Below are 16,695 nucleotides of genomic sequence, written 5' to 3'. Positions count from 1 at the left end.
CAAGTCTGGAACAACACAGCTAGAATTTGGCCAGGTTGCCTGCCGGATCTCAGGATGCATCACCTTCCTGGACGACCAAGAGATGGATCCCGGTGCATGGCTGTGCGATCTGAAGGCAGAAGAACTGCTGGCTGCTCCTAGTCTGGCCGATGGGACAATGTCATCTGGGACCATGGCCAAACTGTTGTGACTGAGGCAGCTGCTGTTTGAGGTCACCCATAGGCAGAGACAAGTTGACCTTTGACCTGCAGCAAGCCTTTTACTCATTCACGTTACTGTACCATCCCCGAGTGTTCTTCAGGACATTCTCCACAATTATTTTTACTAAAGCTTTTAACAAAGGTGTTTTCTCTGTTCAATTGGTCTGTGGTCTCATTCTGATATTTACTGATATTTTTATGCAGTTTTTATGTTCCTGGATTGTTTAGATGGCTTACTGTGTTTTTATAGCTATCATTTATGATGATTTTATGATGTTTTTACTTGTAAGCTGCCCGAGCAAGACTGCAGAGAGGCAGCATAAACATTTCCTAAATAAATGAATAAAAGTGCTTTGTGATCAAACTCCAAATGTTCCATGTAGTTCAGCATTCCTTCGCAGCTGTGGCCATGTTGCTTCTGGGAAATTCCAGAAATGTAGCAACTGATAGTCAGTGGTGGACTAAATATGATGGTTCCATTTAGTCAACGTAACGAAGAACTGTTAACAGACCTCTAAGATTGCTACATCAGTTTGTCTTTAAGATGCCACAAGATACCGCTTGTACAAAAGCCCATGAGCTTCTTTACCAGAAGTACCTACCAGTGATTGTGGCCTCCGTAGTGCCAGGACGAGGGCGAGGGAGAAGTTCTTTGGGTTGCCCCCCAGAAGTCTCATATTTAATGATGTATCCTGTGATCTTGGCCCGGGGGGGCTGCCAAGTGAGCAGCAAGGAGTTGCTTGTGGTTGTCAAGAAGCGCAAGTTGGACGGTGCGTCAATAGCTAAGGAGAAACAAAACCACTTGAACTAATGTCTGTCATATTTCCCAGAGGGTTTCTGAACATTCTAGCTACTGCATGCCAACATTCTGTTTCATTCCCACAGGGTGAAATGTGGCTGCAAAATGTTATTAACGATCTACATAATCAATGGAGAGGAAACAATTAATTCGGTCAAGAAGCGTGTGTGTATTTTTTCAGAGTCGTTACCGGTAGAAGCATCAATCACTGCGGGGGAGCTGCGAGCGTTGTCATTCAAGGAATAGATGTAAATCTTGTAGTCAGTGCCTGGTTGCAGGCCTGCAATGCAAAATGAAATAAAATATGAGGCCAACTGATCCTCTGAAGGGCACTGCATCCTGCCTCGAGGCCATTAAAACAGCTAACCTGTCCCCCCAGATCCACTTACAAGCACTCTGTTGGGATTGGAAAAACCAGGGGGGGGGGGTGTGGAACAACACCACTTCCTACTGGAAATGTGGGATGATGCCATTCAAAACATTGCTCAAATCATGGACATGTAGAAGACAACAGGGGCAACAGAAGCGAGAAGGGGCCACCCTACACTGGGGCAGAAAGGAGAACTCGCTGTCGGCAGACAGGAAGTCAGAGAGAGAAGGATGGGTCCCGAGAGGCTGTGTGGTCAGAATATGGGACTGGGGAAACCCAGGTTCAAATCCCAGCTCAGCCATGAAGCTCTCCCTGGGTGACTGTCTCTGCCTGAGGTGTCTCCAGGGTTGCCATAAGAAGCAAAGGCCAGGTAACCGAGTGTTCGAAACAAATGGAAAAGCCAGCATTGCAAAGTCTGTGGTGATCAGGAGGCCCTACGAGCCCAGAAGGGAAAAGTGTCACCCCTTTGTCGCTCCTCCTATTGAGAGAGCCATAGGAAGGCCCAGAAAAGCCAGCCTTGGACAAGTCCCCCATTCAGTGCAGCCCCCTCCTCTGTAACCCGCAACCTTGCAAGGGAGGCACTGCGGAGACGGAGAATCTCACAAATCTCCATGTCAAAATCGTCTGTTCTGAACGCTTCCGCTGGAATGGCCGCTTTTCTTCAAATGGTCCCCCCTTGATTTGTACCCTTCTCCAAAACGTGATCAAAAATGCATTCTCCCCCACCCAAAAAAATCCAGTTGAGGCCCAACCTCTCTGGAGCAGAATGGGAGTGGCACGTTGGCATCTTTTCCTGCCCAGCATTTTGAACACAGGACAGAACTTCCCGGCCAGGGAGCTCACGTACCGGTGATGGTGTAGGATCTCACATCAGGGCTAATGGTCCTTTGAACTGGGCTCTGACCACTCGCAGGGATGGCATCGATCTGGAAACCGGTGATGGTCTCGGTCTTGGTGCGCCACGCAATGGTGATGGTTCTCTCTGTGACATCTGTCACACGTGCCCTACGGGGAGGAGTGACACCTGTAGAGAAAAGAGGGACAATGTTCATCCACAGTCATAAGGTGGTCAGAAGCAACCATCTGGAGGACTTGCCAAAATGTGCTAGAATGAATTCTCCTGCCTAGGTAAGGCCATTCCAGAGACACCCAATCAGTTATGCCAGGAATCTCCATTGCATAAAACTCAGGATTTGGCCCACTGTTGTTTGACCCATAAAATAACACCTTCCCAGGTTTTCCGACCCCTGGTTCAGGGAACACCTGGATATTTTACGATATAGGATAGCTTACTCTCTGAGGTAGTGATGACACCCTGGACTGGTCTGCTAGTCAAAGTGTCTTTCAGAGCGTAGACGCTGACTTCGTATTTGGTCGACATCTAGAAGAAACAATCAGGAAGCATCAAATTTACATTCTTCAAAAGGTGCCATAAGCCACTTCGTTACGCCTGCTTGTTGCTTATATCTTGGCTACTGTTAAAGAGTATGAAGCCCTGACATCTCAGCACAGACATCGGCAAGAGGATTTTTAGAATATGCTAAGAAGGCAAAGGCCCAATTTCCTCTTGTATCTGAAGCTGAAGTAATGTAGAGGACAATTCAGCAACAAACGTAATCAAACGAACATAATCAAAATCCATATAAAACGTGCAACGTGCACAAATCTTATACCAATGCATCATTCTTTATTTTCTACAAACTATTTAAATCTCTCTTTAAAAGATGCATGTAGGATAGGAAGACAAACATTCTGGTTTACTCTGATCACCTAAATCGTTGTCTAGTAGTGTACTGAATTTGTATAGGGTAGGAATCTGCCACAGAGACTTTTAAAGAGATTCTCCCCCACCTCGCCCGATTCAACCCAAGAAAAAGGGACAGACTGACCATGAGTCCAGGGACAACAGAAGAGGTGCTATCCGGAGAGACATGGATTTCTTTCATGGGCCCGTTCTTCTCCTGGGGATTCACCCGGATTCGGTATCCAGTGAGCCGAACATTTGGTGGCACCCAGGTCACGGTCAGGGTGGTTGGAGCGGACTGTATAAGTCTCAGATTTGTTGGAGGTGGGATTGCTGTTAAATTGAGAATGGATAAAATCAGGACTGCTCTGAGAGTAGCCCTAGGCTATCTGATCATCCCTTTAACAAATGCAGAACCCTCTAAGAAAAGGAACATGCAAGAAATGCTGCCCATTTACCCTGTCATTCTGGGCACTCCTGTCTGGAGAACCTTTCTGAAATGGTTTTGAACGGTGGGAAAGAACTGCAACATCTTGGGTCAGTCATAGCTTCCCGGAGCATTCTCAGCCCCACCCACCTCACAGGGTGATTGTTGCGAGGATAATAACAACATGCTTTGTAAACCGCTCTAAGTGGACGTTAAGTTGTCCTAAAGGGTGGTATATAAGTCAAATGTAGTTGTTATCTTTATCTTCATTATCTTTTTAGAAGCACGGATGGTTCCAAAAGGACGGAATCTCTGTTTCGAATGCAGATGCCCAAGAAAGCCAGGGCCAACTGTCAATGCAGAACTGATCACTACGAGCATTACAAAGGACTGTTTGCGGGAGTGGGGCAAATCGGTATCCAGCAGCCAATGTGAAAGCACGTTGTATCCGTACAGACAAAGTACTCCGGTCTTCCTAAGAGCTGAGCAACAAGGGAGTGCCTTTTCAATGCCAGTGCACATCCAGGTAGGTTCTGCTGCCTACGTGCGATCATCGCTACTACCCTGTTACTACCACCCGGCCTGGGGTTGAACAGCCAAACAAGTGACTATGGGTCGCATTCTGCAATGCAGGAAGTTCTCGCTTTAATTTAAACCTCTTACTCTTTTTGAAGGCAAGGACGGAAGGCTTTTTCTCTCTAGAGCTGAAAAGGCAGCATTACAAATACGGTCCCGATTGGCTTAATCTGGAGAACCACAGCAAAACCGCTCACATGCATGATGAGAGGCAGGAAGAAGACTGGTCTGAGGGGGAAACACTGGAGAGGAGAGGCTCCCCAGCCCAGTCTTCTTTCTAAAAGACATGCCTCCTCACCGGCAAGGAGACGGGTTTCTGCCAGGGGCCGAGTACAGAAAAACAGCAATCCTTGCAGAAAATGACCAGGCGCAAAAAAATAAATCCAAATTATGACCCAACACAACAACACGGTCAAGCTCTTTTTGTCTCACAAGGAAGTGAGAGAGCGCTAGAAATGGTGTTCCAAAAGCAGAAATTCCCAGGGAACTCAGCCCTGCCCAGATTTCTTGATTCCATGTTGTATGGTATGAGTGTAAAGAATATGAAAACAGTCCCCAGCTGCAGTGGCCACCTTGGTCGGCATACCAGGCCCACCTGTTCCCTTCCCTTTTTTGAAAGATCAGGTGTCCTGATAGATCGGCTGTTTCCACACTGCTTACCTTCCCTCGGAACGACCAGGAACATCGCGCGAGAAAATGTGATCCTCCGCGGGTTTTGTGCGATGTTCCGGGTCGTTACGAGGGAAGGGAAGCAGTGTGGAAACGGCCAGAGAGAGAGACAGACAGACAGACAGACCTACTATAGAGCATTCTTATGGGACCATTTAGCATTTTGCAACTGAATGAGAAGTGTATAATAAACAGAACCAAGAATAACACACACAAAAAAGTCTGCCGCTTGCAGCCGCTTATCTCTGAGCTGCGTGAGACTCAACAAGCCTTCAAGAGGGTTGCACAGGAACTCTTGATAACCGTTCCCATTTCACACAAAAGACACCCCTATTTCTATTGCAAATCCCCAGGACATGCCTTGCTCTGGGTCTCCCCCAGACGAGGAACCCGGAAAGGGCAGCAGCCAGGGCCGGGGAGCATCATGTACCTGTGGACTGAGTTCCAATCAGAGGCAGGCTCTCCAGATCGTCATACAAGGCTACGATGCTGACAGTGTACTCGGAGCCCGGCCTGAGGCCACGCAGCTCCGCAGTGTCGTCTTCACCATCGGGAGCCGGGAACAGCTCAAGGATTCCATCCTCCGGGGTGGAGTAGGTCACCCTGTACCTGCTGACTTGCCCCTGTGGGCTTTCCCAAGCAACTTTGATGGAATCAACATCCACATCGGTGAATGTTAATCCTCTAGGGCGGTCAATGTCTGTTAGGCAAATTAACGGTGAAAGGTTATGTGGCAGGAAGAGGGGGGGAAGCAGATATTGAAGCACTTGGTGATGAGCATGCAAAGCAATTTTCTCCTTCTGCATATTCAGAAATAGTCTTTTTTTTCTCTTAAAGCTGCCCTGGGGCCTCATGGAGACATTTACAGCAATGCCAGCAGGGGTGCCTTGCAGTTAGGTTTGTGCCATGACCACTCACTGCAAGCCAGCTTTGCCCAAAAATTCACATGCTTCCTAGAAGCAGAATGGCTGGCATGTACATAAGCATGGGGAGTCCAGATAATGCTTTTTCATTGGTGCTGCTGCCCAGGCGATAGGTCAGGCAGGGGCAAAGAATCAGCTAAGAAACCAGTAAACAGGATCCCTTCGGATATAATGCTCAGCTCAAATCTTAAGGGGCAGAGGCTGAGATTATACATCTCCCCTCTCTAGGAGGTTCCCTGCGAGTGGGCAGCCATTTTTGTTGTCAGAATCCCTCAGCCAATTGATAAAGGGGCTGTGCTTCTCCTTCCCAAAGAGCAGTCAACATAATCACAGAACTGCATGGCTGTAAGTGGCAGCAAAAGGGTTCAGGGCAGCGATTTTCTTTTCCCCAAATAAAGTTTCGATAAATTATCTGACAAAACATTGCTTTTGAAAATTATTTCTACCGACATGTAGTATATGCATAAGGATATATCAAGCGCAAATTAAAAATGGCTTTTGTTTTGGCAAACCAGAATTATGGTTCTTTTTTGTGTTACTACGTAAACACAAAAGTAAGTCACTACATGCCTGAAAACCACTCGTTGGAAGGGTTAATTTGCATAACCAACTGTGGTTCTGGCATGTATGAACTCCCAAAGCAGTTCGCACATCTGCCTCTGTCTCCTACAGATGTTTTGCAAGTCACTTCTGGGAAAGTTTCTGTGTATCTCAACCTCTTGCAAGCAAACCTCAGGCAATGGGTATCAGTAGGAATCCAGCTGACATCATCAGTAAAACTACCACCGCAATGCTGTGCACGCTTACGTGGCAGCAAGCCTCATCAGACCCTCATTTTGAGCAGACATGCATTCCGATTGCCCTGCAAGCCGGTTTCCATGACCCACGGATCTGGGTCACAAGATTCAAGCTGCTGCTCAGCTTTGCCATGATTGATTGCAGGGTGCTGTTAGCTGTGTGTTTCTATGCCTTCCAGGTTTAAAAAGGTGATTTGTTTTACACAGTAATATTTGGGCTTTGAGGTTGCTCTATTTCTCCTCCAGTTCCTGATTTCTTTTGTAAAACTTCCAGCGGATGGTATTTCCCTACACAGCAGCAGAAGTGGGGGATGGCTGGGGCTCACTCTGTGCCCTTTTCCCATCAGAGGGGAATGCAGAAGTAATGCCAGAGGGCCAAATGGTGAATGGAAGACCTGTAGCACACACCCCATTCCCCGACAGCAAGCTCACAAATCTGTGTTGCCCCTGCTGGACAGGAGGGACTTTGGGTCTAATCCAGCTGTGTCCCTCTGAGGCTCTTATAAAGCTCTCCAGCTTGGCTACATTTTGCGTGCTTGGAAACCCCAAGCAGAAGGCAAAATGGGAACAGTGGGCTGAAGATATGGGAGTCGTGCACAGGTGTCCCATTCCACTACCACAGTGTGCACTACGGCGGTCTGAAAAAGTGCTCATTTAAGCTCCCAAGAAATTCTTCTTGGTGTAGATACAGACCTTGTGCCCTTGAATTTTTTACTGCCGAGGCAAAGGTGGACCAATTGGCATAGCAGAGAGAGCCAACTTTTGTGCCTCTGCTTGTATCTAGGTCTGCTCTTAAAAAGACTGGCCGCACAACTTCCACACAGGCAGTTACTTGTATCTGAAGAAGTGAGCTGTGACTCACAAGCACTCATACCCTACCACAAATTGTGTTAAGTCTTATAGGTGCTACGGGACTCTTGCTCTTTTCTACTGCACCAAAACTGGGTCAGCTTTGGATTTCTGCCCTTGAGTTGTGCAGCTTAATTTTCCTCTTCTTTCCCTATTCTCCTTCCCAACAGGCTGCTAACAGCCTGAGCATTATATGATAATCCAAAGGACTCAGAGCATCTTCTCCAGCCCAAGGATCAAATCACCTTTGCCACCTTCCCATAGAAAACAAGCCCTTTCAAAGCCACCGATTTACCAAAGGCAATTGAGATTTTTCTTCCCACTGGCCATTTATATTGAAACTCTAAAGTTTAGCTTTTGGTGTATATGTGTATGTGTGCACTTGGGGGGTGGATTTTGGCAACCTCTCTGGGATTTCTTAGTGAGAATGTGGCCATTTTCTGCTCTTTCAAGAGTGCAGAGGTAGCAAAACGTGTCCGATGAAGTAAACCAATAAACCATTCATGATTAAGGAGATACCATATTCCTGCTCTGAAATTCAGGAAATGCAAACAACATACTTGTCACAGCTGTCTCAACCAGAGGTTGGCTTTCTCCGTCATGACCCTGGGCGTAGACGCTAACCACATACTCAACGGTGGGCTGCAGTCCTTCAATTGTGACTTCAGTCTGATCTGCAACAAAAAGCCAACAGACAGGTGCCTCAATAGCTCCCTCAGCTTGAGGTTCGGCCATGTGCGTAGGTGTGTTCGACACTGCAGCAAAGCAACTTGGATGCTGGAATAATTTAGGCCTACAAATTCTCCGGAGTTCTAAAGACAGTTTCAGTAGAGTTTTTTGTACACTGGAGGTTTTAGCATCCATTTGCAAAGAGGAGGATCAAATGAACAACAACTGCAAAGAGTAGTTTGTCTTTGAGCAGCAAATCCCGAAGGCAGAACGCAATCTGATTTCAAGAGATGCTTTGCAAATGGCATGGGGCGCCGCTGCTTGCAAGACAAAATCCAAAGCCCCCTGGTTCCTGTGGCAGAGTCAACTTTTAGTACTTGGTGGCGCCAGTCTCTGCCAAGAGAGCTCCTCCAGGCCTTCGAGGCTACTGAGGAAGTACTTCTCTGCTCTGCTTGGGCTTTGAGACCCTTTGTCCTTGTTTGGATTTCTTTCCGTGTGTTATTGTTACTAGCTTTTGTGATTTCACAGTCTTGAGGGTCTTGTTAAAAGAAAGCAGTATAAATGCAAATGAACAAAAAACTAAAACTGCAAATAACACCCTGTGCTAAGCATGGAACCCATTATGTAGTATTCCATAGGACTGGAAGTTAGCAAGCACAGAATTTCCAGGCAACTTGCAAGGGCCAAATCTGTCCCCCCAGGTGACCCTCAGTACTCTGATGGGGTTCTATAACTCTACTCAGCAGCCCTCCAGGAGGCGGCGTGACCACCCCAATCCCCTATATCTAGCAAAAGCAGCCCAGGGAATGGACTTTTTTGCCCCAACACAAGACAAGTGTCCTGCTTCTTCTTCTGCTTCTTCCTGCAAGATGAATCATCTCAAGGGAGGGGTGCTGGAGACGACCAATGTTGGCTGCCTCTGCAACCAAACCCAAGCCGAGCCCTCTTACCTGCAGAGAGCACTTTGGTTTTGGTGGGACCATGGCCATCTTTGGGGGCAGTTGTCACTCGGTACCCAGTGACTGGGGAAGAGGAAGGCTGCCACCGGACAGTGATGCTGCTGTCCTGAACATCGACGACTTGCAGCTGGGATGGGGTGCCAATCTCTGCGCATGGAAAGTGAAAGCCGCATCAGTCTAAATCCTTCTCTCTAAACCTCATGCAACTTCAAGGATGGTTATACGGCATCCATTCCTTTTCAGAAAGTCCATTAAGTAATATTTTTATGACATGTGCAATATACAGCATTATATTTGCTTGCCTGTCCCAAATGGCTCAAGGCAACTAAAAGCATGATCCACTAAAACAATTCAAATACTACCCAATATAAAGTGCTAATCCAGGTCTGGATGATGTGTAACACATTGGACTCGAGGAGGAGCAATAAGCTGTCTACATTTGCAATAAAGAGAGTTTAAAGCAATACCGAGAGACCCACAGAGACTAGAGCTCTCCTATTGCAAGTCACACCAAGCTCCCTGGGGGGGCAACAGGCCCTGAGCCAAACCTCTGGCAAAGGATGATTTGCACTGGCAGCCCTTCTCCAAGGCCTCCGGCAGAGAATGCACTGACTTAAAATACTGGTGCCCCCTCTCTCCCCCTAAAATCTTGCTTGTTGAAGTGTATATATTCTATTTAACAAACACATACACAAAACTAGCAACATAAAAAAATTATAACAGCAAAGAGTGCAAACAACTAAAACTCTAAAAGCCAAAATAGCAAAATGGAGCACTGCCTTAAAAGACAACAAGAAGAATAAAAGAAACTAGGAAAAGTAATGAGACAAGTCAGGCAAAATAAATACCCTGGATAACAGTGATGCAGAAAGGTCTGTTTTGGGGGGGACTTACCCATCTTGTAATTGACAGCAATTGGCTTGCTGCTGGCAGGGCTGTCTCCGCGCCCAGTGACAGCATAGACAGTGATGGTGTACTCTGCTCCAGGCTTCAAGCCAGAGATCGTCGCCCTGGACTGGTGACCGGGTACCGTGAACTCCTGGACAGGGCCACTGCCTCCTGGGAACATTGAAATTCATGTAGCGTATGAGAGACTGGATCAACTAGCCCTCGGTGCTCGTGGGATGCTTAGATGTGATGTATCCCTAACAAACACCTAGCCAGGCTTTTCTAAAAAAAAAAATTAAAAATCCCCAGGACAGAGAATCTGTAACAGTTGTACGCATCTTATTCCCCTGCCTACATTTAAGAAGCTTTCCCAAATAGTGGTATCTACATTCATCATTATACTCATTATTTTTGCTCAGTTTTCAGTGGAGATGGTAATTGTTCCCATCAGTTTAGTGATACTGAAGGCCGCTGCACGCATTACACAGTTGACTGAGAAACTGCATGCTACAAAGAGTCCTGGAAAATAAAAACCCCGTACAATCCTAAGCAGAGTTATATCCTTCTGAGGTCATTGACTTAAATGAACTTAGGAGGAGGTGAACTCTACTTGGGATTGCACTGCTAGTTACTAGCAGCCGTACGAGACATTACGGCGGCCGCACTTCCAACCTATAGCTGCCAACACCATTTTAGAAGAGAATTTAGCAGTTTAAGAACTGCCATGAGGGTCAGACCCGGGACGCTGAAGCACTATGCAATCTTGCCCCTGGCCCCCCTCAGGTTCCTGGCCTGGCCAGGGCCATTTCCAGACGGTTTACCTGCCTCCGGAACATCGCGCCATGTTGTGGGGGAAAAGGCGAAATATCGCGTTTTCTCGCGTGAGATTTGCGCGACGTCATGCAAAACTCGCGTGAGAAAACGCGATATTTCGCGTTTTCCCCACAACATGGCGCGACGTTCCAGAGGCAGGTAAGCCGTCTGGAAACGGCCCAGACAAACCATTACAAAACAGTCCCACTAATTCTGAGTTTTTGATGACGTGGGGTGATTTAAAAACCAATTTAAGCAATTTGGTATCACAAATCTCACATATTTCACATATTTGCATGATAATTATATATTCCAAGTGTAGTTTAGGCTCAGCTCCACAGTGCACTGGGATCCATTTTGTCCATCTTGTTCTCAAGTAAGTGGCTAACACAGGGGTATACAACCCCAAGCGCACAAGTTCAACATCGACACCCCAGACCATTTTGCTGAGCATAGTTAACTACCTTGCACCACCTCAAAAGTAGGGGCGTAGTTGAGCCGGGCTGGTGCAAAGCCCAATCAGAGTTCCTACGGAGCCCTCAGCTTTCCCCACCTCCATGCCGCTTTGGCTTTCTGGCATGACAACAACCTCTCAGACACGAGGCATTTCATTCGGCATTCAGCCCCCAAAGGACGCTACTAACAAGACAGAAGGAGATCTCTAGGATCCACACAGAGCTTTCACTGTCGTGGGGCCAAACCTTGGTTTCCCTTCTAACTTTTATGCCACTGGTCAATAAACGTGGGTTACAGTCGCATTAAATATTCAACAGAGCATAGTTTTAGGAGGGTAGCCATGTTGGTCTACAGTAGAAGAGCAGGATTTGAGTCCAGTGACACCTCAGAAATCCTACAAGGTTTTCAAAGTATGAGATTTCAAGAGTTGGAACTTCTGAAGAAGGGAGCTTTGGCTCTCAAAAGCTCATACCCTGGAAATCTTGTTGGTCTCTAAGGTGCAGCTAGACTCAAATCCCGCTGTTCAACAGAGCACAAACTCCTCCAATCCCTGATTTAATATCTTGCCAAGAACTCTGTATAATTCTAGCATTTCTGCAAAGGCACATATTAATGTCATACAATGCTAACCTGTTTCGCCGTATGTTATCCTGTAGTATCGAACGGTAACAGCAGGAGCATCCCAGGAGATGACCAGGCTGGTCGGGCTGGTGGAAGTGACTTGCAGATCTCTTGGAACATCAGAAACTAAACAGGAGAGTTTGAAAGAGATTTAAAGCTATCCCACATTCACCCGATCTACACTTCATCTGCCATGCTATAGATAACGTAAATGACAGTGAAGTATTTAGACCCTTTTTTTTTGCCAACAGCACTATGTTTAAGATCTTACCCCATCATGTTCCTTTTTAAAAATTATCATTGTTTTAAATTAAATCAGAAAGAGGGATACAGAAAAAATGGACAAGAAAAAAGAATACAAAGCTGAGTGCTACGAGGATTATCAAAGTACAAAAGTCTTCTAACACTTAAACGTGTTAGAGTATTTGAGACGGTTTAAGGTATATATTTTCAAATAAACAACACATACAGAATTCCTATTTCTACTCATCTTAGAAAAATGAAAAACTCATTATTACCCCTATCTTATCATTACCTTTCACTTCTATATTTCTTAGCAAACATGATGTTCCTTAAGACAGACACTGTATTGTCTTACTCGACCTCACCGGAATCATACTGGATCATTAGCGTCTTCATTCTGGGTGGAAAACTAACCTCACAGATATCATCTTGCCCAAGACTTCCCAGTAAGTCCACTACAATATGTTGGATTTAAACCTATATCCATGCCTCTGTGTTGGTTGCAACTGCACCATGCATCTGCCAAGTCTGGTACTAAAACATAATTCAGCACCCAGGGCCCCCGAGGCCAGAACTAGCTGATAAATGAACATGCAAGGGCATAGCTGTCTCTGCTCTACTCTCCCAGGTCTTGGGAAATGATGCCATGTGAGCCCACCTGAGCAAGAACTAAAAAAAGTAAAGGTAGACCCCTGTGCAAGCACCGAGTCATTACTGATCCATAGGGGGACGTCGCACCACAACGTTTTCTTGGCAGACTTTTTGTCATGGGGTGGTTTGCCATTGCCTTCCCCAGTCATCTACACTTTACCCCCAGGAAACTGGGTACTCATTCTACCGACCTCGGAAGGATGGAAGGCTGAGTCAACCTTGAGCCAGCTACCTGAACCCAGCTTCTGCCAGGATCGAACTCAGGTGGTGAGCAGAGCTTGGACTGCAGTACTGCCGCTTACCACTGTGCGCCACGGGGCTCTTGAGCAAGAACTATTACATTTTATTTATCCAGCTCTTACCTGTACTCTGCTGTCCAGTCAGGGGCAAACTCTCTTCTTTGCCATTGAATGCAGAAATGCTAACCACATACTCGGACCCCGGAATCAGGTCAGTAAGAGGGATGGAATTGCGAGACGGTGCAATGCGGACTTCTTTGGGCCTGCCTCCACCTTGCTCTAGGTGATGGCGTATTTTGTAGCCAGTGATGGTGGCACGAGGGGCAATCCAGTGGACAGTGAAAGAATGGGCCGTTATTTCAGAAAAGTCAAGCCCGGTAGGGGAGTCAAGCCCTGTTTTTACAAAGAAAATGGAGATTTACCTCACGCGAACCATTAATAAATGTCTTTTGAAAGGGAAAAAAGGCATAGATAAAATTATGATTAAAAGATTTTAGTGATCACTCAAGTCCCATAAACATGCAGCTCTGAATATATAAGGATGAAGGTTATATATCAGACAACTGAATTCATTTATTAATAACATTTAATAACAACATTTGATTTATATACTGCCCTTCAGGACAACTTAATGGCCACTCAGAGCAGTTTACAAATTATGTTATTATCATTATCCTCACAACCATCACCCTGTGAGGTGAGTGAGGCTGAAAGAGCTATGAGAGAGCTGTGACTGACCCAAGATCACCCAGCTGGCTTCAAGCCGAGGAGGGGGGAATCAAACCCGATTCTCCAGATTAGAGTCCTGCCGCTCTTAACCACTACACCAAACCGGCTCTTATTGGTTTACTTTGCTTATAGCCTATCTTTCTCATTGAGACACAAGGCAGATTACAAAATATCTAAAAAAATACAATGAGATGGCGTAAGGTATCTAATCTTATATCCAATTTGATTTATTTACTCAGTTTATTCCTTGCCTCTCTCCCCAGTGGGGACCCAGAGCTTTCCTCTCCTCTGGTCCTCCATTTTACCCTCCGAATCACTCTGTGAAGTAGGTGAGGCTAAGAGTGACAGACCGGGTCTCCCAGTTCCTACTCTTGACACTCTAGCTGCTACCAGCGCAATCCCAAACAGAGTTACTCCGGTCTAAGACCAGTGAAATCAATGGGCTTAGACTGGATTAACTCTTCTTAGGACTGTACTGTACACCACACTGGCGCCAATAAATAACGCAACAGGACTGGGATTACAGAATTAGAAAACAACAAGTGAGGGACCTGAAAGGATAAAGAAGCGTGGTCCATAGTATCGAAGGCTGCTGATAAATCCAGTTAGAACGACAGAAGAGACATAGCTCTTGTCTACATTCAAAAAAGAGTCATCGTTCAACACAGCAAGCTCTGGCCCACTGCCTGGTCCGAAACCAGACTGGAAAGGATCTAGAGCAGATGAGTCATCGAAGAAGACCTGGAATTATTCTGCCATCATCTTGCCGAGAAAGGGCAAATTAGAGAGAATTCTTTCCACAAGGCCAGAATTTTGCTTACAAACATAGTAACGATCATGCATCGAGCAGAAATATGGAGAGGACCGGAGTGCCTGTTCAAACATAAAATCCATATCCTTTGGGGAAAAGAATAATTTGAGAAAGCAAGAAGAGTTCTGACAGAGTGAAATGACAGCCTCGTGCAGGATCGCTGCCTCCTTGCCGAATGTGCGTTCACTTGGCACTGAGGAAGCAAGTCTATTTTAAACACATCTGAAATAAAATTTTAAGGCAAAATCTCTTGCCCCATTTCAGCTACATTCAGTTATGACTTGAGACTTGTTTTAATTTAGCCAGTGGAAAAGTCAGCTGTGATGAATTTATATCACACGATTTTCAATGGAATATGAGCAGCGATTCTGTTTTGGGTAGTAAGTCCCAAGTAACTTAGTGGTCCCAGGCAACAACATATGGAACCAGGTTATGAGACACAACTGACAAACGTGAATTCGTGGGAACAGACAGGGCATAACATCTTGTCCTGGGGAAACATTTTTTTTAAAGAACTAAAGGGCTGGATCCAGGCTACACATTTCTGCAGGCGCAAGCATTTCCACTCACAAACTTCGGTTTTCCCACCTACCCTCTCCTATGGCAGCCCAATAGGCTTCTGAAATCTCATTCTCAGGGGAGAACAAGATTTCTGGGAACAGGATTTCTGGAGGCATTTTCAGGCTGCCACCTGAGGTGAGAGGCAGGAAAATCACAGAAATGTTAGTCTGGATCAGGGCTTTTTTTCTGGGGAAAGAAGTGGTGGAACTCAGTGGGTTGCCCTTGGCAAAAATGCTCACATGGCTGGTGGCCCCGCCCCCTGATCTCCAGACAGAGGGGAGTTTAGATTGCCCTCAGTGCAGAGGGCAATCTAAACTCCCCTCTGTCTGGAGATCAGGGGGCGGAGCCACCAGCCATGTGACCATTTTCAAGAGGTTCTGGAACTCCTTTCCACCATGTTCCAGCTGAAAAAAAGCCCTGGTCTGGATCCAACCCAAAATATATTACCAAAACAAAACAAAAAAACCTTTAAAGCCAGTGTGAAATAGTGATCAAAGTTCTGAACTAGTTGCTGGGAGACTCAGGTTCGAATCCCTACTCTGCCATGGAAGTTTTCCGGAGTATCACGAACCAGTCATGCACAATCAACTTAACCTACTTCACAGTGATGTTGTGAGGATAAAATGAAGAATGATATAAGCTGCTTTGGGTCCCCATTGGGGGAAAAGGCAGGATATAAATGAAATAAATGAGTATGTTCAATGAACACAGGTTTCTCCTGATACTTAAGAAAGGAAGCCAGAAACTTTCTCGGTGTTTGTTATTCTACCTACCTGTTTTCTGCTCTCCACTCAGAGGTTTACTCTCATGTTGTTCATAGATACTGTAGACTTTGATTAAATATACAGTGCCGGGCAACAGACCTGGAAAGTTAAACCAGCCAAGATTCAGGATCTCCCATTTGCCAAACTCTAAAAGCAAACTCTAGAATGAAAATATGAGCTTCTTACTTGTTAGAGTTCTTTAGCCAAAATAAACTATTTTTGCTTAACAAGTAATTGATTCTAAAACAAGAGCCTTAACAGACTTCTAAATATTATTCCAGTTGAATGGTTAGTGTTATCTATTTACACTTATTTATTTTCTGTTTGCAATGGAGATTATCTTAATAGATTTGCTCACAGTAATTAATTCAAGCTTGAAAAATTCCCTTCAGCTCTGTTGAAAGGAGTAGTTTCTGTATTTATTCTTAATTTTTGTATGAAGAGGCCTAAACTAATTGCATTTTTATCAAAATGTACTTATTAGCTCTTGCCTTTGGTGCAACTGATTTCCTAAACACAAAGGGTAAACTCATCTTTAATTTTTACAGGTAAACAGAACAAGCAACCCAAGACTTGCTCTTCAGATGTAACCAAGTTATAATTCTCTATGGCAAAAGATCCAAAGAGTTACTTCGAGCACACTCCCGAAAACGAGGGTTGACTTTGTATGTGTGCCAGTCTTGGTCGTCCCAAACTATTGCCACTACACGTATTTCACCAGCTTTCCAAAGTGCCTTCCCATATAGGCCTGGAGAATGGATGCGTGGGCAGTACAACTCCAAACCCTCCTCTTATGGCTGTTCTGATCCTGGCCTATGAGAGGTTTTTTCATATGACTCTCCCTCTTCCCTTATCCTATGAGACTGCCACCCTTCTCTTACACTGTTTTGATTCTCTTTTCCCTACAATGAAATCTGTGAAATGGTTCGACTTTGTT

The 16,695-nt window shown here is 45.6% G+C and overlaps 1 protein-coding gene across 6 annotated transcripts in view; it reads right to left on the bottom strand.

The window, feature by feature from the left end:
* The window catches only part of FN1 (fibronectin 1), an 88,285-nt gene that overhangs the window by 14,325 nt on the left and 57,265 nt on the right, over nucleotides 1-16,695 (bottom strand). For 4 of the 6 annotated variants that reach the window (XM_054970967.1, XM_054970962.1, XM_054970963.1 and 1 more), the window contains 12 exons: nucleotides 15,768-15,857; nucleotides 13,017-13,286; nucleotides 11,770-11,886; nucleotides 9,877-10,041; nucleotides 8,974-9,129; nucleotides 7,915-8,028; nucleotides 5,216-5,485; nucleotides 3,259-3,446; nucleotides 2,663-2,750; nucleotides 2,217-2,393; nucleotides 1,190-1,279; nucleotides 803-982 (listed from right to left, as the gene is read on the bottom strand). In XM_054970967.1, the coding sequence (XP_054826942.1) occupies nucleotides 803-982; nucleotides 1,190-1,279; nucleotides 2,217-2,393; nucleotides 2,663-2,750; nucleotides 3,259-3,446; nucleotides 5,216-5,485; nucleotides 7,915-8,028; nucleotides 8,974-9,129; nucleotides 9,877-10,041; nucleotides 11,770-11,886; nucleotides 13,017-13,286; nucleotides 15,768-15,857 (1,905 nt within the window). The remainder of the gene's footprint in view (nucleotides 1-802; nucleotides 983-1,189; nucleotides 1,280-2,216; nucleotides 2,394-2,662; nucleotides 2,751-3,258; nucleotides 3,447-5,215; nucleotides 5,486-7,914; nucleotides 8,029-8,973; nucleotides 9,130-9,876; nucleotides 10,042-11,769; nucleotides 11,887-13,016; nucleotides 13,287-15,767; nucleotides 15,858-16,695) is intronic. The other 2 variants (XM_054970965.1, XM_054970966.1) reach the window with 1 other exon arrangement.

The sequence above is a fragment of the Eublepharis macularius genome, chromosome 2, assembly GCF_028583425.1.
Source record: "Eublepharis macularius isolate TG4126 chromosome 2, MPM_Emac_v1.0, whole genome shotgun sequence".
NCBI lineage: Eukaryota > Metazoa > Chordata > Lepidosauria > Squamata > Eublepharidae > Eublepharis > Eublepharis macularius.
The sequence above is the reverse complement of the archived record's forward strand: the minus strand, read 5'-3'. Positions and strand labels throughout refer to the sequence as shown.